Below are 25143 nucleotides of genomic sequence, written 5' to 3' on the forward strand. Positions count from 1 at the left end.
CTTACTTTAAATTCAATTAGCTCTTGTAAAATTGCAACATCTGCACTTTAAAAATAATAAAACTATCAAAGCATGAAAAGTAAGTCTGTCTGCCAGCACCAAGATTTATGAAATCTTTGAGTAGTCATGTTCCAAAGAACTATGGTATTTAGTGCTGGAAGCTATGAGCTATAAATATTCTCAGAGATGCATAAAAATCATAGCTTAGAACACAATTAGTACCTCTAATTCCCATGCATATAGTTGTGGAGATTAATTTATGAACCCTGCCTGCCACTAGAATGTTGCTGACCACAAGTATGTTTGAATCCTTTTATTTTATGCTGCAGACAGGGAGAGGTCTTGGAGCTTTGTGTTCAAGTGTCAGTGTAGTACACATTGCTGTTCATTGCAATGGGTAAAGGTTCATGCCATATCATGGGCCAAAAGAAAACCACATCTTATTCAGAACTCATAGTAGAGATGGTCATAGATACATCTTGAGCTGGTTTTCATTCTGCTCTCTTTGATATCAAACCTTTTTTTTTACTAATTACCTGAGAGACCTCGCATATCCCTGATAACACTTCAGCCTTTCTAGGCAGCTGGGAATTGAAAACTACATTTAGAGAATTCACCTTGGATGTAAGGATAGAAAGTAAACAAAAAAAGCAAAGCAGTTTTTGCACTTGTGGCAGCACCCTGCCAGACTGGGAGCAGGGGAGACACAAGCACTCTGTCCTCAGGTTAGACATCACAGTGTACTCAGGCTAGAGTCAGGAGGAACTTTCATTTTCTACTTCTTGTTGCTTTCCATGAGTTTTTAATTATTTCTTTAATCATGGTGCTGTTTTGCCACATTGATGAGCAAATTTTTACTGAAGCATTTCACTTGGCTAAGGAAAGGTATTGCTTTTGGACCAAAGAATACAGTGATGTGATGGTGATTTTCTGGTTCATAGGTCTGTGATTGGAGCATAGTTTAGCTGACTCACATAGCTGACTTTTTGACTTAGTACAACAAAAATATTCTGAAATCTAGGAGGATTAGTAATGCATGCAGTTGCCTGTTATGAGATAGATGGCAGCTCACACAGGGCCCCACTGGGAAGGCCTGCAGAGCAGCTTTATCCTGAGAAAAATGAAGTGACATGGTGTCCTGTCTGCTTTCCCACCTCCCCTTTAGCAATGGAAGATGGAAAGGAAAGCCCTTGGTACAGATAGCTGCTGTTCTCATGGCCTGAGAAGAAGAAAACATTTTTTAGTACTGTTTCCCTAGGAAAGGGCATTCCACAGTTTTGTCTTAAAAAGTAAAGTTTAGCCCACTAGATATCCAGGGCCTGGAGGTGACAAGCTCTGGATCAAGGCTTGGCAGCTCTCAAGAAAAGCTTGGAATTCAGATGCTCCATTTCTCCCTCCATCCAGCCTCCTGTGGGCTGCTGAGCTAAGATCAGATTCACCAAAGGTCTGTTTATTCAGTGGAAACATTTCTGGATTTGTTTTTAGTAACTGCAGCTGTTTCTCCTGGGGGATTTCCAGAATGATTCAGTTTCCTGTGTCCCTAGGGAGCCACAGAACAGGCACTCTGCACCACTGCCACAGGAGCCAGGTGCAGGTGGGAGATCAGAGGGAGTGGCTGGGGCAGGAGCACATCCAGGCAGGCTTTGCCTCCCTGTGAATGCAGCTCGAGGTGACTCGTCACAGATGTGACTCTGACAGGGATTCTGCCACATTTGAGCCCTTGTGGTTCAAATAATCACATTACTTGTGGTTACAAGTAATTTTTCAGGTGTGTAAGTGTAGGTACCTGGGGTGAGATGGCCTGGCCTGAACTGCAGCCAATTCTTAGCTACAGCTCACTCCCTTTTCTGCCTGCTGCCTAAACTGAAATGGAATGGAAATTTATATGTCTTGGCCTCTTAAATACTCCCACTCTTTCAAGCACCTCTGCAGAGCCAGATACTGCTCTCTAGGAAAACAAATTTCCTTAGGAATCATCTGTTTGTACACTACTGTTGTTATTATAATGAATTTTAAGATCGTATTTACTTTTAAAAGTCACCTTTCATGATGAGTTAGATCAATCAGAGTTAGGTCCAGTGACATTACACTAAATTAGACCAACAGAGCCCACCTACAGCTGTAAAAGTTCCTAAAGATGACATGCAGCCCACAAGAGAAATCTGCTTGCTTACTTCTCACGATTCCTTTTCCATCTTTACCACGGGCTCCTGCTTCATCAAATTTTGGGTTGTTGACCATGTTGTGCACTCCAAGAACAGCTGAAATGTGTAAACACCAGCAAGAGGATACAATGTTAATGACAGGAACACAGACTGCAGGAAAGTGTCTGCTATAAATTGTAGTTTAGTTCCCCAAACAAAACCCCCTTCATAAAATGCTAACTGTGTGCCTCATGCCTGCTTGTAGGGAGAGTCTTTCAGGCTCCAAAGTCTGGAGATACAGACACTTCCAATATAGATTTTTGAACAATTGAGTCAATGTAGGATGCATAGCCCAGAAGTGCCAGCTGGAAGGAAGCACTGTGGGTCATCTTGTCCAGCCTCTCCCTCAGGCAGGAGTGCTGCCAGCTCTAATGAGGTCAGCCATGGCTTTGTCTGCTGGACTCTGAAAACACCCAGAGATGGAAATCCCACAACCTCCTTGGGGAAATTGTTTCAATGCTACACTCCTAATCACTTTCCTTCCCTAACATACAACCTGAACTTCTTATTACTCATGTTCTATTGTTTGGTGCATCTGAGAACCTCACTGTACATGTGATGAGCTTAATGCATTGCCATTCCCACCAGGGTTTCCAATGGAAGCACATCGATATTGCCATTCTTGGAAAATCATCAGAAGTGTTGAAGATACCCAGGTCTAATCACCTGGCAACCAATTTTCTCATTCAAGGGGTTAGATTCCAAATTTCCTCATGGATTCAGGACCTTTATGCACTGTAACAAGTTCATCTGACTATTTGGGATGCCAGAGTTGAGAGGAGGTGGCTGCAGTATGCTAAAACAATGTGGATACAGTGGGATGAGTCAGTGCCAGCACCCCAACCTGCAGTGCACTGTCCACCCTTCCCCTCCCCAAATCACATGAGCTGCTTCATCTCCCCCCCTGGCCTGACACATCAGCTTTAAGCAGAGAAGTCTGAAATGCAGCAGCTGTTGAGTCACACTCCAGCCATCCTGGGACACATGTGACCCATCAGTGCAGCACCAGGGCCAGAGGGGCCACCATGAGACACTCCTGGTGGCAGGTCTGGCCAGAGCAGAGCTGCACATGTGGGAGGATCACATCTGCATGTTTTCTAACCTGCAAGGTCATAGAGCTCCGTGTCAGAAGCACTGGCCAGGGCCTCTTCTAGCTCTGGATCCAGGGTCACCTTCTCTTCCGTGCGCGTTTCTACAGGCTTCTCTTTAGGGATAAATATTTTGCCTAAGATAAAGAAAAAAAGCCAGAGGTGAGTAATGAATTATTGGAACAACTTCTTTGCCTGCTGGCAGCAGAGGAATAGGTCTGTGACAGTGGAACTGCTTGGAAATACTATCACATGTGTGTTTTTCTCTTTCTTACTTGATGTTATCCTCCACACCAGGATCTTAATAAGTCTAAAAATAAAAGGTGCAGATTACTGCTCTGTGTTGGTGATTATTATTTTAGGAATTTGCTCTCAGGAGGAGTCCCAGCTGGGATTTTTCTGAAGGTCCTGTGTCCTTAAATAGGCAGAATCAGGTCTACACAAAAAGCTTGCAGAAATTTTCATCCTTATGTTTAAATGAGGCACCAGGAGCAGTTAAACCATTCCACTGCAAAAATCTTTCAGTTCATGAACTTCCATACATGATCCTGAAAGCTCAGCAATCCTGTTCTCTTCCAGTAACTCAATTCAATTCCCAGCCCCTCCAGAGTATCTTCCCTCTGTGTCTCCTGATGATCATTCACACAAATAGCCTTACCCTGATCATTTGTGCAGGCCTGAAAAGTCTGAACTGAACCACATCTTGCCCAAGAAAGACTCCTGGCATATTTGTTACTCTCTGTATCCTGCTGAAACCTTTGGGTTAGCAGATATGTGTTTCCATGCAATATTCCCCCAAGACTGAGGTCATTGGCCTGTCTGCTGAAATGAGGAAAATGCAGGATAAATCCAGGAACAGCACAACAAGTTCCACTACTCCTTCAGGCTGCTGTGGTGGTTAACCTCAGCACTGTGATGATGTAACTGCAAATTGGAGTGGGGCCCTTTAAATCAGAGCTAAAGCTGCACTTTAGTCACCAGCACTGCTGGGCTTTTCTCTTTCTTTTCTACTTTCCTGAGCAGCCCCCACAGCCAGTGCAGAACTGGATGATCCCAGGATCAGACAGTGCCATTGCTCCAATAATTGAGGGAATTCCCATGATCAACTGTCCCCTGTGCCACAGTTCCCCTCACCCTGTCCCTAACAACCACTTCTCAGGCAGGCTTTAATTAATCCTGTTGTAATGATGATCTTTGGTGCAGGCAGCTTTGGCCCACTGTCAGCTTTAAGTTTTCATTTTGTGCAGCTTTTACACTCTAGAAATAATGCTTGAAGCATTACATCTAGTCCTGTGGCTTTCTGAAATGTTTCTAAAATAGTTTAATTTAAACTCTATTAGTCATCTTTTTACCATTCATAAATGCAATTCTGATGTTTAGTACTGAATTACAGATGTTTGGCCTCTGGTTTTTTCAACACTGTCATCCTTCTGTGACTTCATTTTTCCCCATTATGGTCCAAAGTATCATTTTCATGTAGTAATTTCCAATTCATTTATATCTTTTATACAAGTTTGTCTACAGCCATTTTTATGCTGTCAGCTTTCATGACTCAAGTCACTGAGTAAGCTCAGAAAAAAACTTTAATTGATATTTCTGAAACTCTGGCAAGGTTTATTGATACATGATTCACATTATTTACCTTAGAGATATTTATACCAAGGCTAAACCACTTCTGAGTAGAAATTGGACAAAGAGTTATGCAGAAAGTCAAAGCAGTATCATGGTATGATTTATTTTTCATGTGATACTTTAAGTAAGTAATCTTTTTAGAAAAGGCTTCAAGAAGATAAAAGCCTTTGGTGGGTGAAAGGTAAGAACCATTTTAACTATGACTGCATTAGGTCACAGCAATTAAGGACAGCCATCCCAGCAGCATCAAACAAAAATCAAGTGGAAATCTGGGGTAAGAAACACTGCAAAGATGGGGCAGTCATGCTCTCCAGATTTACCAGCAGCACAGCTGGGCAGACTTCAGACCTTCTCTGTGCTACCTGACCTCAAGTGTTGGATGGCAGCTTCCAGACATCACTGACCAAGACTTAACCTGATGCCAGCTTGACTATGCTGGAGGCTAGAAAACCAAAATCAATCAGAATATTTGAGTAAACAATCAGTATTGAGGAATGCTGCCCAGAAAGGGTTTTCCTTTCAGACCCCTGGTGATTCCATGTGGGTTTCAAGTATTCAGTAGGTAGTTTGAGGTATTGAGGGAATCTTTATCCTGACTGATAACACTGATCTGTAGCAGCAATTCCACAGGGCCCCAGCCTGTGGAGACAAAGCATCTCCACCAGGCAGGGAGTGATTCTTCCCAGGCCCAAAACCGAGTCACACTTCTAACAAACACTGATCCAAGTCTGTGCTTTCACACATAACATGGTAAAGGGACACAGGACCTTGAGTTTGGACTAAACTGGGCACCATATGTGGTGTAGTTGGTCTTTAAGGACTTTGGATATGTGAAGGTCAAGTGCCTTGCATAGCTAGAAATCAAGGGGTAATGGAAACCTCTAGAGGCTCATACCTTTTCTGTACAGTTCACATATATAGGAATACAATTTTAAACATTTGTTTCAGGCATATGTAATTCTTGGATACCAGCCTGAATCTCATTAAATGTGTATATGATTCCCAATGATAGTTTCATTTAATGCATTCTCGGCAAATGAAAAAAAATCTATTCTTGGTTCTATGAAATATTTAAAGGGGCAAGGTCATGTCAAAGACAGTAATATATATCTTTAATGTATGTGGGCTTTGCTGGCATCCAGTGGTGTTTAAAAATATTCATTTTACTGCTATCTAGATAAGAACATTCCACTGTGAAGAGATGCTGTAGCACAGCAGATGGAGATTAGAAAAACTCCTGTATTTAGCATGTATTAGTATTAGGAATTTATTACCTGTCCACGAAACCTGTGTGTCTGTTTATAGACAGCTGTCAACCAGTTTTCCTTCATTATTTAAGGATAGAGTTTAAAGATTCAGGAGGTGTCTCCTAGTCCCACATCTGTACATTGTAAATTCATTATCCAGTGCATCATGGAATTCACTGACAAAATAAAATATGGATTGTGGCTTCCTTGATCAATGGTCCAACTTAAAATTTATTACTTGGAAGAAGCCTTGGAGGAATAGTGACATTTTATTATTATAAAGTGAGATTTATGAAGAAAGGCTGCTGCTCTTGGTCTTCTTTATATTCACACTGTGTTTTAGAAGGTACTTTATTATTACTTTATTCTATGTGGTATAATTAATGTTGGCTGTGTTCTATTTTACCTCCAGAATATGCTAATGTTCTGTGCTAAGTTTTAATAGTAATAGCTTAACTTTCTACCAATGAAAAACACAGTGACAAAAGTTCTGTTTATACATAACTTGAGCTACTTTGTTGTTAACAAGACAAATGTAACCATACTTCTGTATAAGAATAATTTTTTTTTGCTTAACTCAAGTAAAATATAATTTTATTTTTACACAAGCACAGAAACCCAAAGTGTGTGGAATCCCAAGTGCTTTCTTTCAGTGTGAAATTTTAAGTGTGCATCACTGCAATTCTCCCCTTCTTTTGGCCAAACTGGGCCAAAAGTGTCTGGGGTGACCTGGGTGATGGCTGAGGCAGCTGATTACAAACCAGGGACTTGCTGAGTGTGAGTGCAGTGAGCAGAGTTTGGTCTTGGCTCAGTTTAACAGCAGACCTACTCCTTTTCACCCACTGCAAAAACAAGACTTCTATTGAGACTGAAATAGGATATGGCTTTCCTCAAAAGAGACTATGGAAACAAAATCCATTGACAGCCAGAGGGAAGAGGATTCAGAGGAAAGCACTACAGAGAGACACAGAATATGGACCAAGGTAAAAGGAAAGCAAATTCTCTATAAAAAAAAAAAAGAAATTCACTGGGAACAGTCATGGAACCACAGATCTCATTTTGCCACTTGGTTCAGCCAGGTCTCTTTTCCTGCATTGTGCAAATGCCCCCATTAAAGCAATGTCAGAGTAAAGCCAGGAAATGAGACCTCCACCTTCTTATACAGTAATAATTAACTACCATATGCACATCTATGGGAGGATTTTTTAAGGATATTTACTTAATTTTATAATACAAATTCATTTTCTGCCATAATTGTAAAACAATAATGTACTTTCTTTTCCTATATAGTGTAGCTCAGATTCTTGTATTTTCAAGAAAAGACCTGGTTACACTTACTAGCTCTGACTTCTCAATGAATCACTGAGCACAGTGAGTGCCTGTTTGTCCTCAATTACAGAATGCTACACTGACTTTGGGAGTGAAATTCAACAATCCTGGAAATCTGCCTTGCATAAATCACAGGCACCTGATTCACTTTTTTCATTTTACACTATTCTTTTCTGTTGATGCTTTCTTAAACACCTCCTGACAAATATGCTATAAAAATGGAGCTAAATTAGTTCTTACCAAGGAAAAATTTGTATTATGAAGAAGAAAACACACCAAGTTCAAGTAAGCATGAAGCTGAACGCCAGCAGTAAAAAAATGCAGTATCATAATTGTTGTTGCTCTGTTGCTCTTGGATTAGTGTCAGCATATTCTATGCCTTAAAAATTATGACAATGGAATAGGAAGGCTGCAAAGATAAGCATTCCAAAGTTGTTAAATCTATTGTGCATAAACACAAAAAGTGAACTTAAATTGCACCAGTATCCTTGACTTTGATCAGCATGCTGTGATCCTGCCACTGCAGCAATATCCTTCAAAGAGCTCTCCTGGGAAGTATGCTGGCTCAAACAAAAACAAACAAAAGCCAACCTGTACTTTTTTAAAACAGAAGGAAGCCCAGAATTTCTTCAGACCCACACATGGATTATCACAAGTTAGGATGCAGCCCTAGGGCACCCTCTGCATTTCCTCCTGGATTCTCACTCCACCAAGTGAGCAGAAAGTTCCATGGCTGATGTGGAATGGTGCTAGAGGAGGAAGAAACTCAAACTGTGCCACTGCACTTCAGGTCCTCCTGGACACCAAAGACCTTTGAAATGTGGGCAGAGCTGAATACCACACTAGTTATGTTCCTTTCTGGCCAGTTTTCTGCCAGCCAACACATTCCTCTCCTCTTTTCCTTCCCTCATTGCCCCCTGTGCCTTCCCCATCCCCTACATCTCCTGGTTTTGAAAATCTTTGAGTCCTGACCCTTCCCACCACCTCCCTTTCTTCTGCCCTCCCTTCCTTACCACTGCTCTTCTCTACAGCTCCTTTCCCCAGAGCTGCCACATCTAATCCTTCATCCTGGAATATTCACACAGCTCCTCAAACCCCCCTCCACCCCTCTGCCCCAGCCTCTCTGCTGGCTCTTTGCTCTTTTTGCTCCTTTACAGTGCCCTTACAAAGGGAGGGGAGCCCTGTCAGAGCAGGAGGGACTCTCCCTGCCCTTGGTCCTGGTGTGACAGGGGCCTCTCAGATGAGAATTTCAAGAGAGCCCAGCTATGCCAGGTCCCTCTGGGCACTGCTGTGCTGCCATATGAGCTGGAGCAGCACTCACTGCAGGGGGAATGCTTGGAGAATGCTGCAACAAACTGCATCTACAAGAAAGCACAATATTTTGAGGATGCCAGACTTGAGTATATTTCCCTGGGGATTCCATTTCAAGTCTTCTCTTCAAAGCACGGAGGCACTGCAGGTCATTAAAAAAAACAGCTGGAAAAATTTGCTCTAGATGGATAAAACAATGTGTTTTCTCCTAATCTTGTTCTTGGAAGCAGCTAAGTCCTTTTTGCTGACACTTTCCAAAAATCCAACTCGAGGCAGCCTCTCAGCATGGGAAATTTCACTGTGAACTGTGCAAGTCTGGCAAAGTCATGAGTGACTAAAAGAGAGTCTTAGAAAAGCAAGCAGTGAAAGGCACTGGCCATTACTGTCAGCAATGCTTTCAATGCCTTAAGAGACAAACATCAGCTCTAAATTTAAGCCCTAAAGAATAGGAAAAAGGTGGCAAAAATTTAAACAAACCATTTAGACACTGGGGGTGAAATGACTGCCATGTCAATCCAAGAAAGATACTGTGTCTCTATATTAAACCCTAACTTTTGGAAGCAGTCTGCTGGACATGGTGGAACTGGAACTCATCAGCATGTACTCTAACACTCTGACCTTCTGGAAATGACTGTCCTTATTACTGCTGCTGTGTTCTGATACTCTGCCTGGCACAGCACCACATGCAACACGGATGGTGTCTGCCAGAGCAACTGAAAACACAGGTTTGGCCAAAAGTTCTCTGGTACTTTCTTCCCTTTCCCTTTTATCAATCAGCTGAAAATGTTAGCATTTAATCACATACAAGCATGTTCCCCTTCCCTTTCCAGCCACAAATAATAATAGCCCAATCCACTGGAGTTTTTCCATGCCTTTGATGAGAACTGGATGGGATCCAAAATGAAATGGTTTGGCAAGGAGCAGAAGACCATGTAGAAAACAGGGACAGTGGTGAAGGGTTGAAACAGCAACCCTTAAAGCAACCTTTCATAGCTAATGACATTTCACAACAGAAGAACTTTTTTTAATTGTGTTTCATTAGTACCATACAGTTCAGAGAAGCTGTAGTGCTGTTCCCAGTTGATGTCTGTGCCACAGCAGGACTCAGCTCTTAGCTGAGGTCAGACTGAGGTACAGACTGCAGAGAAAACAGAGAAAACAGCACTGACTCTGCTCTGCCCCTCGTGTTCCCACCTTTTCTTTAAATTCCTGGGTATTCATGAACTTGAAAATATACTTTACATGGAAGTGATGGAAGTCTGATAGCCACCTGTCCCAGCTATATGTGTCAACTACACTGGGTCAACTGAATTTAAGTACAACCCTAAGTAATTTCCACAAACCATCAGGTTCTATGTAAGGAATTCTAGAACATCTGTCCTGAGTAGGATCAAATCCAAAATACACAAAATAAACACTTACAAATGGCCCATCACCATGGCCCCAGTTATCAGCCCTTACTCTTCACCCTCACTGCTCATTGCTAACAGACATCTGTGTTGCACAGGAGCTCCTGAGAGCCACCAGATCATGTCAAACCACACAATGGGGCATTCAAATGAAGTGCCCAGCCCTGACTTGCATTAGGGAGGATGTGGGTAAAGCAGTCTGAAAACATTTCCCAGTGGCCAGCTTTGGGTGTGAGCCTGTGATCATTCCAGCCCTGATTGGGGCAAACCTTGGGTCTGCACTGAAATCTGAGATCCATCCCATACAGGCTTTAATCCTTTTTGTGCAGCAGTTAATGAAGTACATCACCAAGCTGAATATGGCAGAGGCCCAAAACCCTAATGCATTCCATATGTTTGATTGGTTTTGCCAAACATCTCCAACGTCTTGAAACCACAATTACAATCAAAAACAAGGCAATTCCCTGCATAATCAACCCCCCCTTGTCTGGGGCTCCTATTTAACATTTCCTGTGCTTTAACCATTCTACATGTCCCTGTCAGCTCTGGAATTTGGTTTAGCTTGTTTTCTAGGACAATCAAAACCTTATGGTTGCTCAGCATTTAGAGACCAACAAAGGCAACTGAGTTTTTGTCCTTCAGCAGCTGCTTGGTATTGCTTCTTGGTCAAGACTCTCTAATAAAATATTAACAACAAAAAAAAGAGTAGATAAAAAATAATCACAGTAGATAAAAAATAACAGTAGATAAAAAAAATAACAGTTGATAAAAAAAATCATCATGTACCACAGGCTGGTCTAGAAGGAGGATATTTTAAATGCCACCTTCTTTTCAGCTCATCAGTGAATTTCCAAGTTTTAGCTTTGTATAGTAATAGTAAGAACTGGTAGAAATGTCACTTTGCATTTAGTAGAAGCATCCCACTTCCTAAACTTGAAAAAATAAATGCTTTCCCAGTGGCAGACAAATATCATAGTACAAAACACTGACAAAAGTTCAAACAACACTTGACATACTCTAATCCTACTGACACAGAAATATTCTTAGGTCATAAATACTAAATGGCAAATTGGCATCAATTCCTCCCAAATATACACAACTGGATACATTTTACAGTTGCGAGAATTTAATTTTTAACTAGCAGAAATAGCATCAAATTAATTTGGAATTATTTACAGAATGGCTACATTACAGTGCCTTTAGAGTGTAAAGAAATAATCTAACAGAAATCTATATAATATAATCATATAAATATTTACCAATCTGTAAATACATCTTAGAGACCATCAACAAGCAGATTATGAGAAATAAGATTTTCCTCAGGAGATATTCTTCTTTAGAATTCTTCTGAGGACACATTTTAGAAATTTAAATTATTTTCCCTGAACTAATTACTGAGCTTTGGAAGAATACTAATTATTCTCCAATTAAAGCATCTAGCATGTAGTATCAGATTTGAAAATGTCTTTCAGGATTGCTTTGTTTCCTTGCATGGGAAATACCTTCTTATAAGTGTACACCAAGTAATTTATATTTTAATACAGCCATCCTGGTTTTGGTTTGTTTTTTTTTTTTCAATTGAGAGTGTCAAAATGAGTCACACTGCAGTTTCAAGCAGATTCTAAGATCCAGGAATAGCCACACATGGACTTTGTAGAACATCCATCACGTTTTACCAATTAGCAGATAATTAGCAGGTTTATCATACAACCCATGGGAGGATTTCAGTGCATTTGGCAGATAGAGATTGCAGCTATAAGTTTTATAAGGCTCAGCTGCTGCATTGCTGGAAGTTTGCTGCATTGGTGGTGTTTCTGTAGGACACCTCCTGCCAAGCCACAGAGGGGCAGCAGGACTCACACTCCAGTACCAATTTAGGATATGCCAAGCTCAAAATAAACAACTTTGTTCTCAAAGTCAGTTCCCTTAAAGCAGCACAAAAATGACACTGTGCAGCCCATCAGTTCTCAATTGTCAAGGTACTGGACCTCATCAGATCTCAGATTAATTCAGTTATTTCTAACCAACAAAGAAACAAAGGCTATTTTCATAGCATTTGGCCTCTGACTTCAAAGAAAATGTAGTATAATTCTGTGTGTTTAGATTACAATTGTAAAATGACTGCAGAAATCACAGAACACATGGTTGTTTTCATTTGACTTAATCTGCTTAAGCTGATACTGAGGATTTTGTCATGAATTTGTATTGTACAAAGAGGAAATTAAGGGAATAATTCCTGTAGCCTAAAATGCTGTCATTACCTCATAATTGTAATAATTCTTGAAATTGTAATTTTGAAGTAAATGAACACAGTGAATCAAAAGCCAAATTAAGAACAGCTTTAAATGCTAGGAGGGCTGCATTCACTCTGTGCTCAGGGGGAAGTGAAATGTGTGGTTGGTTGTGTTTGCAAAGCAGTGGTATTTCCACACCAGAGACACCAGGAACTAATAAGCAGAACTCATAAGCACTTTAAGGGCATCTGGAAGCAAATGTAGGAATAATGTTGCTTCAGCTTCATCAAAAGAAAACTGAAATGGAATAAACAGCCCAGTGCATACAGTACCACTGTCAGGGACAATGCAGGGACTCATTTTGTACAGATCAAGGGCCAGTCCTATGGGTATGTACCATTCCCTACACTGCTGGGGTTTGTGCACTGATGTTTCATGGTTATTTGGAGACCTCAGATATAACTACAGTGAAACCTGAAAAATCTTAACCTTAACTCTGTAAATATCAGTAAGGTGAGACATGACTGAAGGTGTTGGTATAAATACCTGGGGGCCTGCAAGCAGTGACTTGTACTGCTCTGACCCAGCAGTGTGTTTTCAGTGACTGAAAACAATTGGTAATAAATCCATTCCACAGTAAAGTGCTTTCCTTCCTGCACAGTGTGTGCTTGACCTCTCCTGCTACTGGCAGGACCTCTGCCCTGTCACTGCATGTCAGGGGCTCACCATCAGCCCTGTGAAGAGCAGTGTGTGGGCATTTTGATGGGGCAAAAAGTAGGTTAAAGAACATGCTGCATGGTAAAATGACACACTGATCAGATCGAGCTGAAAAATGTCTCATTTGTCTGAAATCATTGTTTCAAAGTCTGAGAACACAATGCAATGATAGTAACAACTCCTGGCCTGTGAAATGTTATATAAATAACATTTTACATCTTTGGTCATGGTACATAATGCAAAAAATGCTGCCCTTGAGTTTCTTGAAGTATCTGCTTTCCCTTAAGCAGATCCCATTGAAATAATGGCAAATGCATTACATAGCCAGAAATGGACCCAGACATAGGAAGTTCCTCCTTGAATGAAGGGGTTGCCTGAGGCCAGCATTTTTGTCCATTTTTTATAAACAGGGAAAAGGAGCTAGTGGTACTAAAGGAATATTGTTTGTTTAAATTATGACTGTTCCTGCCCTGAGGTTATCCTACCAGTGTTTAAATTATTAGAATTAGGTTTTCCTGTTTTTCTCCTTTTTTTTCCTGTAGCTGTAGGACAAGGGTAGAAGGGAAAGTGTCTGCATGAATAGCATTGCCAGATGTGATAGTAAACAAGTGGAAAAATACTTAATTTTTGTCACTGTATTCCCTGAGCTGTTATGTACAGCAGCTGTAGGCAAGATTCACTCACAAAGATATTTATGTGTTTCCTCCTGAATGCCTCCCCCACTCAACACCCCTGCATGGCCTAATGCTTAACAGGGAGCAGTCCCTGTGGGGCTGGTGAGGGCCCCTTTGTGCTTGAGTGCACTCAGAGGCACTGGCTGGCCAGGGAGCTGCTGCCTGAGCCCTTTGCTGCACTGGTGCTCCTGATGCTGTACCCCCCAACAGGCCATGAGCCCAGCACAGACCATGGAGCTGCCACTGGGACAGGCCATAGAGCTGCCACTGGCACTGCAGAGCAGTGAGGCAGACACTAGAGCAGCTGAAGCAGCCCTTCCCCTTCTCCTGCAGCAGCTCTAGATGTGGCTGCAGCGTCGCCCTGCACTGTCAGAGCCCCCAGCTCTGGTGCCCAGCACACTGCACAGAACAGACAGCAGGGACTCTGTTAGTCTGTCTGCACCCAGTGCCAACACCAGCAGGGCCAGTACCTTTCTTTTCCCCTGTGAAGGGCACGAAGTCCTCTCTGTCCTTGTGCTCCAGGGCTTGCTTCTCCAGGTAGGAGAGCAGGCGCTCTCTGTCGAAGGGGCCCGTGGCAGCTTTGGTGGTCTGGTCCTTCTGCCGGAATCCCGCTGGGAGCAGGGCATTCTGTGAGAGACAGGGCAGGGAAAGGACAGCAGGCAGCTGCACACACTGCTCCAAACCTCATCTCAGTGCTTTGTAAGTGAAACCATGCTTTGCATAATGCTCTTGGGTGACAGCAGTAACACACATTACCTGAATGTAATCATAAAATCCAGCACATCATTCAGGCTTCTTGACTTACTACCCACTTGTCACAGACATATTTTAGGTAAAATCCTTTCATTAGGATTTTTTCTCCTGAGAAGCTGAGAGGCCTCAGAAATGAAATGTAAACAATAATTATTTGCTGCTGTGGAATGCAACAGGTGCATCTTTGATTGGTCTCATGTGGTTGTTTTTAATTGATAGCCAATCACAGTCCAGCTGTTTCGGACTCTCTGGTTAGTTACAAGATTTTATTATCATTCTATTCTTTTCCATTCCTTGCTAGCCTTCTGATGAAATATTTTCTTCTATTCTTTTAGTATAGTTTTAATATATCATCTTATTTTAATATAATATATATAATAAAATAATAAATCAGCTTTCTGAAACATAGAGTCAAGATTCTCATCTCTTCCCTTGTCCTGGGACCCCTGTGAACACAACCACACCCACTAATATTGGTATTAACCATATTCACAGTCAGAGCACCAAAGAACTAAGTAAGGTCATTATAACCACAGTTTGCAGTCCAGGCAGATAAACCAGGCTATGTTTTCTGTACATTTCCTTTACACTTTTTCCTTGCCATTTTTCTCTCACTGAAAAAAAAAAATCCTTTAATTCTAAAGCAGATGTCTCTGAGACTTCAGAAATGAATGGCATGCACTAAAGAGACTGGAGGATGAGGTAGACTTCAGCTATTCAGAGTATGAGGAAGCAAGCAGATAATTCCCACTTTGAAGATGTAGCTGTGGGATCCTGTGATTTCACCTGCATCCTGTAACATAGGAATATGCATCAGGCCCCCACGTTTCAGTCCAGGAAATTCCAAGAATACAGGTAGGTGGACCTTGCAGTGCACATGCAGCAATGCCAACGTGTTGAAGGTGCCCCAGAGCACTTCAGAAACATTTCCTCACTGGCCAGAACATGCACAGTAAATCTGATCCATGGCAAATACACAGGGAATTCTGAGCACATCAGTGAATTTGAGTCACCAGTTATTTTAACTGTGCAGGCACAAATGTGCCCAGAGTGCTCCAAATTCACTGCACACATGTAGCATAAATACAAATGCACCATGGACTGATTTACTGTGTTGGTTGGTGTTGCTTTTTTAATGGTTTTCTGTGTCTCCATTTGAGATGCCAGATACTCAAAAATACCAGGAAATGTAGAAGTGATAGTAGTGTGGGAAGTGGCAACATGGTGGGAGAGAACATTAAAATCCCCCTTAATTTCCAGACAAACTGGTGCTATAGAATTAGAAGCTATTAATCTATTGTGTTTCTCCAAATTCATTTTGCCTCCAGACAGAATATTTTATCTGCCATTTTGCCTGCCAGTTTTCAAGCTCCTAAATCAGTTTGAAGATTTTTGGGTAGGTACAGTAACAATTCCCTGCACGCTTGTGACTGTAACCTCGTTATTGTAGGATCAAGTGGTTCTTAGACCAGAGATCTTTAAATTCTTTGTGAGAATTTCTCAACTATTATATAAATATAATTATAATTATAATTATAATTATAATTATTATATAAATATAATTATATATATGTATAATTGGGGGCTTATTTATTTATATATATATATATATATATATATATATATATATATATATATATAAAATTGGGGGGATAGATAGATAGATAGATAGATAGATAGAATCCCAATTATTCTTATTCTCTGGAAAATGACAGTTGTGTAGCTGAATCCTTGATCATACTCAAACATGTTCTCTTCAGCTAAAAATATATGTGCTGAACGACACAGTCAACAGATTTCAGACGTTCAAAAGACCTGATCTCCATAAACACAGGTTATGTTTGTTTATTGCTGTGCTCAGAAATAGCAGCCATAAAAAGCTTCTCATTTTGTTGCAGTGTGCCAACATGACTAAAAATTTAGATTGCAGACAAGCTCATGTCTAAATAGACCAAGAGCACAGTGATTTTTACAAAAGTAGCACATCCCAGCAGGAATACAACCAAAATGTCTGTAGCTGAGCTTCTCATCCTTTAGAGCACACTGTCCCTACTGCAACAGAATAGAAATAAAAAATACTGCAGTGTGTGGCATTTCTGACAGGCAGTGCTGCAATTGTCATCACTCACCTCAGGATCAAGGTCATCAAGAACATGTTCTAGCTGCTTCAGTTCATCCTCTGAGAGCTTGCTGAGTATTTCATCCTCGTTGATGTTCTTGTACTTCTCCAGCTCCTTTCGGAAGGGCAGAGACATGGCTCCTGCTGTGCTGCTCTGCTCTGCTGCTCAGGATTCCAACCATCCAGGGGTGCCCAGCTCCTCCAGCCACACTCACTGCTAACAATAAAGCATTGTGAGCATCTCCATTGAGCTGAGAGTCCTGGAAGGCTGAGGGTCACAGTGACACTTATTAAAGAAACAAAGCAGCAGCGTGTCCTGGCATGGCACAGGGGTGTGGGATGGGAACAGCCAGGACGGGTTCAGCAGCCTGGGGGCAGAGCAAGCAGCAGCTCTGAGACACAGATAAGGAAAATATTAGCAACTTTTCCTTTTTCATTGAAATATAGCTGCTTTATTTCATTTGCTTGGAAACAGTATCTGTTTGCTCTTTTGGCCAGAAGCAAAGGAAAGTGGTAGAGTCACAGACAACAGTCTAACACTGACAAACAAAAACCAAAATGTTATGCCTTGAGGTATTCTATCTTATCCCAGCTTTGCTGCTGGCTGAAAGCTAACCCACATCATCTTGGCTGACTTTTTGGCACATTCTGGTTACCTAAGCATCTGTCAGGTACACTGGTAGTTACATCAAAACATCAGCATGTTTGGATACAAGTGATAGCATATATAATCAAAATTCTTGGAGTGAGAAGATGCTAGTTATAGCTCAAAATATTATCTGTACTTCAGTCAGTTACATGGGAGACCTGCAGAAGTTCAAAACTTGAAAAAACATGAAAAAAAAATGAAGTTAGTATTTCACAAACTCTTTTAGTTTTAAAATTTGAATATGATTCCTTGTTCCCGACTGGGAACAAGATCCCATTTGCATGTCCACAACAGCCATTGTCATATTATCTGTCATATGACAATGTGACAAAGGACTCTCTGTCTTTACTTGCTCTTTTTTTTCTTGTCCAGAACAAATTCTAGAACCAGAATCAGCCTGTAAAGGGACAGAGTGAAAGAGAACTAACTTATGATGGGAAGCAGCATTAACTGGGGGCTCCCAGGTGTGCCCAGCTCCCACAGCAGCAGCAGCACTCCCCAAATGACACAACTGGGCAGTTTCACAGCTGAGTTTTTGCACTCACAGATTTCAGAGTTTTGGTTGATATGGAAACCAGCCAACTGGCACCTACCACTGATTTATGGACCAACCCCAACCCTAATTTCCTCTGGCCAGGTTTTTAGTTGTCATAAGCTGATAAAATCCATGTGGGTTCTGTTGCTTGTCATATGAGCTGGAATCCTGATTTTTGTTTTACTTCTATTCCAAGTCCAAATGAAAATATTTCATTTACTTATGAGTTTCACTATTTAAGTACTAAATATTAAAACATATTTCATTTTTATATTTATCAAAAAGACTAGAAATCAGCAACCTATTGAAAGGGCAGGGAATAATCAGTGGATTTACAAATTTGAAATATCTGGAACTCTGTGACTACTGCAAGGCACATTAAGGCTTGACTGGAAACTTTAATATCCTATTCCAAGAAGAATCATTATTTTGCCTACACACTTTCTTTTTTTCCTTATTCCTGCTCTGTTTGTGGCTGCTGTTTTCCCAGCATGACATCATCATTAAGCAATTCCAAATGTCAGGATAGAATTCAAGTGTTCTTTAAATTGAGAGTTTGTTTTAGGGAGGTAGTCAGCATCTGATGTTTAACAAAGTTACAAGTGCTGTGAAATTTTTTTATAATACCAAAATTTCATCATATGTGATGAGTGTGGGGGATATTTTGACCAAAACCAGTATAAAGGAGCCAATGTTTTTGTGTACTTAGTGATTAAGAAGAACACTAGTTCAATATGTGTTTAATCCAAGCAATTTTTTATCAAAATTACTTGTTAAATAATGAAAGCATTTTATTTAAAAATTATAATTTGTTTAAACTGTAAAACCAAATGGAGCTGCAGTACAACATTCTGCCCTAGGGCATCAGGTGCCTTCTCTAAGTTCCTTTGGATAAACTCATTACAAACATAACATTTCAGCTAAGAGTCATTAACTGAGCTAAAAAATTTCTTTGAGGGGATTACAGCTTTTTAAAACTATTTAAGTTAAATGGTTATTAGAGTTTAATCACATCCCTGGAAAAGACAGAAATGTAATCCCAAGGGTAGGGTAATTAAATATTGTAGGAAAAGCAACTTGTAAGAGTCCAGGGCAGTTTCCCTGGCTGAGGGTCAGCAGGACAGCTGGAACCAGGACCTGTCCCTCAGAGGTACAGCCCTGCAGGGTTACAGCCAGGGATTGTGGCACTGGGATCAGCAGGGCCATGGGTCTGAGAGCTTCTGTGAGGTCTGCAAAGCTGAACCCAGGTGAATCAGAGTATGATTGTGTGCACCAGACACCCCCAAAGTCTTTGTGAATTGCCCAAGGGCTCAGCCATAAAGGGGAAATGTGGCAGGAGACACTTTGAACAGGTGAAAACTCTCACTATTTTAAGTAAGAAGAGAAGATGTTTGACCATGTCCAGCAGGGATGCCCCAAAGAGAAATTTAAACCCAGATGTTACAGATGTACCAGCCAAACTTTTCTGATGGCATGAAGTACTGTGTTGAATAACCCCTATTAGATTGATAGTGCATGGAAGAGCCTGAAATCTGAGGGCTTTTCTTGCCTGCACACATTTGCAACAGAAATTCCCTTAATATTTTCCTTTTCAGAACAGAATCCTACTCTTTTGTGACTGAACAAAAGCAGAAGACACAGCTTAGGGAATTTCTTTGTCCACAATGCCTGAAAAGCAGTAAAGCTTTTCTGGAGCTTTCACTCTGCTGCACAGGAACACCCATTGCTCACATCCCAGGTTTATGCTCTCTATTGACCTTTCACCAGTCACAGTACCACAAGTCAAGGGTAGGAGATAAATCCAACAATTCAGCACCAGTCAGACTGGGAAGGAAATGCTGAACTCTTGATTCACATACTCTGGAAACTGCTGTCTAATGTGATGATAAGGATCTCCACCTCCCTAATTGGATTTGATCCTGTTAATATTGTGTATGTAAACAGAGCCACATGCTGTCTGTGCGGCTCCTTACTGTGGCCTGAGTGTGCACAGCTATTTACTTCTTGCACACTCCATCCATTGGATTTGCTTTGTTATGATCACTGTATGAAAGCTTCCCTTAGTTACAAAAGCAGTTCTAACCCAGAGCTCCCTGCTGCTGATATTTTGAGCATATAAAAGCAGATCAGGTGTCCCACAGCACAAGGGAGATGTCCAACCTAGAGACAACCCACTCCTGAATGTTACACTGCACTAGGGACACTGAGGGAAGCAGGATGAGGGAGCATGGATAACACTGTGCAGTTTCCCTTCAAACTTGCTGGGAAGAGTGAAAGAGATAAGGAATGAGGGAGCACATGTCCCATTTGTTTTTCTCCACTGAGTTTCAGTATGGAGCATCTCAGTTTCCCCTGGGTCTAAGCCCCACTGTTAAACAGCAAAGCCCAGCAGGTGAGTGAGATCTGTGCTTGTTCTGGATGGGGCAGAACTGGAAGAGGCATTTCTGCCACCCATGTGCTCCTTTTAAGCCCTTGTGGAGCACAGAGGTTTCACAGTGAGCTTCAAAGAACCTCTTGCTGTATTCCTGATTCCTTCTAAAGAAGGAAATACATACGGTGTTATTTGGGGCAGCTTTTCACCCATTCCTGGCAACATCAGCATTCAAAACATGTTTTCAAAGAAAAAAAGGGTGTCATTAGTCAGCCTACATAAAATCATTGTTGCTCAGTGCAGTTAACACCTGCTGTGATATAGCCCCTCTGCACCTTGCCACGTTCATAAGCAATTTTTTGTTATGCTTATGCACTTCTGAAAGGGCTTTCCAGAGGAGCCAAGCTGTGGTTTCTGCTGATACCATAACACTGTTGTAATCTTCTACTGCTGATGCAGATGTTTCTTTCAGAGAGTGAATCATTCCTCTGTTGAATTACTGTTGAATGTCACAGGGGTCCCCCTTGCATTTGCTTGGATCCCTTAGGAAGTGTTGGAACAACCTGAACTGTAGAATCTCCTATGGACCAGCAGCTACAAATGCACTTCAGGTCACTCCTGCTATCTAAAACACAGACTACACACTTAGAGAAACATCTGTCTTGGGGTCCTGCAGAGAGGAAAAGACTGTGATACAGAGGATGTGAATTTCCAGGTTTGATAATGTGTATAAGCTAAGAATGAAGCTGCATAACAATGTGCATTATGAAGTATAGAGAGGTGTGATGAATGGGAAATAATCTATTAATAGAGTTCTTTGCATTTTTATTGGGAAAAAAGGAGGCTTTTTATAATCAGGTTTGAGAAATTGTTCTCATTTTTGCAAATCACAGCAACTGATCTTTAGAAAGGAAGTCCTGATGCATGACCTCTTTTAAACTATCTCTGTATCCACAGTGGTGGATATTTGTGTTTTGAAAAAAAGTGGTAAAACTGACCTGTAAATGCAGAAAAAAATCTTCCCTTTCTTTAAATAGATTCATGGAGCTAAACATGAAAATAAAAACCAGGTGGAATTAATCCCAAGTTAAATTGATACTGGACCAAATAAATAGGATTGGGGCCATTATGATTAAGAGCCGTATTTGTGCAACACAAGCAGATGCTCAGTAGAAGGAGGATGATTGTCCCATGCTGTCCAGGCCAGTGAGTGCCCCCACCAGCACACTAAACCCAGTGCCAGACAGGGAACATCAGGAATACTTCATTGTCTGACATATAAATAAGGTTCCTTTTTAATTTTTCTACTTAAAAGGCAAGACAAATGCACCAATGTACTTTCTAACCATGAACATATGGGGGATGTATGCTGGGAGGTGATGTTTTGCAGTAGGAGGTTCATGAATCTCAGAAAAGTTAGAAGGAATGCATTAGGGCCAGCACAGAACACAAGTGTGGCAGGAACACAGCATTACAAAATGGGGTTTGTGTGAGCATGATGGGAAGAGTATCAGCTACAGGTCCTGATGCAGATACAGTAGACATGTCAAAGAAATTCACATAGGTACAAAATGGAAGAGAGATCTGTAGAAAAGTATTTCCTCTTCTAGAATACCCCAACTTTTCTATTTGTTTCCCAAAAAAACCTTCAGAACATAAGGAGTACTGAACTGCTCCAGTCTAGTAACCTTTTCTAAGCCTTTTACACTCATGACATGGCATGATCACTTGGTGGATCAGAGCAAATCACCTGTTTGAGGACTTGCAGAATTGGGTTCATCAGAGTGTGTCTCTGGGGCTGGCAGGGGGGAGAGCTCAGCTGCACTTGGCACTGCCTCAGGGCTGGCTCTGGGACAGTCAGAGTGTGGCCAAACCCCTTCTGTGCCCAGCCCACTGCCATCCTTTGTCATACTGCAGCAAAGAATCCCTCAAAATCCCTGTGTATTTAAAATGCTGTTTTTCTCCAGAGCTAATGTAGGGTTACTTCATGCTCTATTCCCAGCAACTGGTTCAGTCCTATACAGAGAGCAGTGAATAATTAACAATTATGTTGTCCTAATATTAGACTAGTCCTGAAATTTTAGGATAATTATTCAATGATGAAAAACTCCACTTGATAATTGGATGTGGCATTCTGAACCTTGGTAATGTTTATGCTACTCTATAGTTTATATCACAGTTGGCTGCTTTAATGGGGATTGATAACTTCCATGCAAATAAAATGTGAGACATTAATTCATTGTAATGGGACTTCAGTCATGCCCTTTACAAAAAAATAACTACCACATATATTGCAAAATTATCCATATGAAAGCACTGTTATTTATAGAAGACATAAAGGGATGCACTCCCTTGAGGTAGCATGAAAGGTTTTTCCCTGGTGATTAAAGAAAGATGAAACATTGATGCTTCTCCCACTGAGGCAGAATGTTACATAATGACCAATTTCTGATTGTTTCCAAAATAACATTAGTGGTATTACTCATAACCATTCAAAACATGAAATTGAATCCTGGAAAGGAAGTATTTCTTTACAATGCCTGATGAATTTATAGCTTGTTTCTGGGTATCACGATCTTTTTAGATCATAACCATTAGAATTGTTTCCAGACAAACATATGATGACTAATTATACAGTGACCATATGATGATTTAAGCCTTACTTAGAAAATCCAACCTTTAGATCACTCATTCCCTGCCTCCAAGAAGAGGATGACAGAACAAACCTAAACCCTGCAGACATTGGTGGGATTGTGTGTGGTGGTCTGACATTTCAGTGATGCATCAAGTACAGGCAAACAGCAGAGACCTGTTTGTCTGTCCTGTCTCTGGCAGATGAACACTCCCCTCTGTTTCTAGAGGGGTAAAGTTTAGTTACAAACTAATGAAACAATCTTTCTGCTCATTGCAGCTGGTACTTTGTAGCACTGCAAGGTTCTTCTGTTTATGGGACTTAAGTGATGGTTTGAAAATCTGGGCAATGTTAATTAGCTCTTCTAAGATAAAGACGTACCCGTCACTGTCTGAAACTGAGGGCGGTGTGAAGTGCAGGCTGAGAGTCCTGGAGGACAGAGTCTTTTCATACAGGCAAGAGAGACGATGGAGTGGCAGCTCCACCCACAATTTGTCATCTGTGTGCTCACTGTGACGTGAACAGAACCGCCCTGCTGCTGAGCTGTACTGGGGGGGGGGGCTGACTGATGGTCCCTTGGATAAGATTGCAAGGAGAAAGAAATGGCCTCATTATTCTGGGGGGCACCAAAGATATTTTAAGCTCCTTCAATAACGACCAGACTCTGCAGGTTTGCAGCAGACAGGTGCTGATTCACCTGGAACAGGTAAAGATCTGCACCCCCTGGTCAGCACTGCCCCAGAGCTGACATGTCCCCGTCTGTGACACGGCAGCCCATGATTCTGTGGTCCCCAGGGAACATGGATCACACACATTACAGGAACAGCTGGGATGTTTACGAGGAGGTGTCTTCATCCAGTTCAGAGTTCCAGCTTTTGTGTTGGGTAAAGAACTGCAGTCCTTGTAATCAGCACACCCACCGTGAATGCAAAGCCAAGCACACACTGGGGGAGGAAGACCTGCAGCTTTGCACAAAGGCACACCTGGAAAGCCAAAGGCCAGGCTCTGGATCCTCCTTGACTGGTCACATTTACATGGAACCAGCTGCTGTGGAGCCCTAAACACCATCAGCCACACGAGAGCCTCTGCACTGCCCTGTCAGGAGAAAGAAATGCCTTGTGCAAGGCCAAATGGGAAGTCTGTGGCAAGATAAGGAATGGAACCATCTTCCAAGTGTCAAGCATTGTTCAGCTTTTCCTTTGGCTATGGGTCCCTTCTTCCATGGACATCTTGTACATTTAAGTGGATCTTTTAAATTAATAACATAGCCCAAGTGAAAACACAGCACAGAGACCCAAAGGTTGGGTAAGAGCATGTACTATGGACTGCAAAACTGAGATCCTGAATAATGACCACTGCTAGGTACCCTCTAAATAACCCCTCTTTTTGCATCTTTCCTAAGCTGCTTTTTCTCCTTACAATGCACAGAGACATCATAACTACCAACATTTTTTGCATTTTATCTGTAAACCAAAGCCAGAAACCATGCAGGATGTGCACATCCCGACAGCTGAAACAACAAACAGGAGAAGGAATTACCTGGAAATTGACTTTTTATTTTTATGATGAAATACATCAGACCAACCCTGGAAACAACAACAGCAGTGTTGGTTTCCCACATGTTGGAAACATCAATAGGAAAAAAGGACACTGGGTAACATAAACTCCAGCATTGTTCCACCTGTGCTGCCAACAGATAACAAACCAAGTGCTACCTTTTTGTCACCACTGTTCTCAGATTTCCCTGTTTTAGCATAGCAGCTGGACACTCAGTCCCTGCTGCTCTTTCAAAGAAGGATTTAAAAACTTTACAGATTTCTTGGGCACCAAAAAACGATGACCAAACCCCTTTGATAAACAGAAGCCACCACTACACTTGTCTGCTGTGGTCAGTAAACAGAACACAGGCATTCACCCCACTATTAACCCACCATGTGCAAATACCTGTGGCTACAGGATGCTACCAGGGCCTCTCAGTGCAAAACTCTGCACAGCCACCTCAGCCCCAGTCAAAAGGACACTCAATTACAGGAAGCCATCAAACTAGGAGGTCCAATCCTACCAAATTGGAATAGGAATGCTACCAAAAAACCCTAAAACAGGTCAGTAACAGCAGAAATGCATGAACATTGCTTGCCAGAAGTTGTAAAATACTGGAAATAATGTTAATTTGAGGAAGGAAGAAAAGGTATGCAAACAGAGAGCAAAGCACACCACTTTGAACAAAATTATTTAGATT

At 41.4% G+C, this 25143-nt stretch overlaps 1 protein-coding gene across 2 annotated transcripts in view; it reads right to left on the reverse strand.

Moving 5' to 3' along the window:
- The window catches only part of LOC139596877 (tropomodulin-2), a 34699-nt gene that overhangs the window by 7891 nt on the left and 1665 nt on the right, over window positions 1–25143 (reverse strand). The window contains exons 2-5 of one of the 2 annotated variants that reach the window (XM_071441540.1): window positions 16728–16931; window positions 14316–14472; window positions 3307–3429; window positions 2175–2261 (exon numbers count right to left, since the gene is read on the reverse strand). In XM_071441540.1, coding sequence (XP_071297641.1) covers window positions 2175–2261; window positions 3307–3429; window positions 14316–14472; window positions 16728–16853 — 493 coding nt within the window. In that variant the 5' untranslated portion in view covers window positions 16854–16931. Of the gene's footprint in view, window positions 1–2174; window positions 2262–3306; window positions 3430–14315; window positions 14473–16727; window positions 16935–25143 lie in introns of both variants that reach the window. The other variant, XM_071441539.1, reaches the window with a different exon arrangement.

This window comes from Agelaius tricolor, unplaced genomic scaffold, assembly GCF_023055355.1.
Source record: "Agelaius tricolor isolate 1412-34295 unplaced genomic scaffold, bAgeTri1.0.p SCAF_16, whole genome shotgun sequence".
NCBI classification, from domain to species: Eukaryota; Metazoa; Chordata; class Aves; order Passeriformes; family Icteridae; genus Agelaius; species Agelaius tricolor.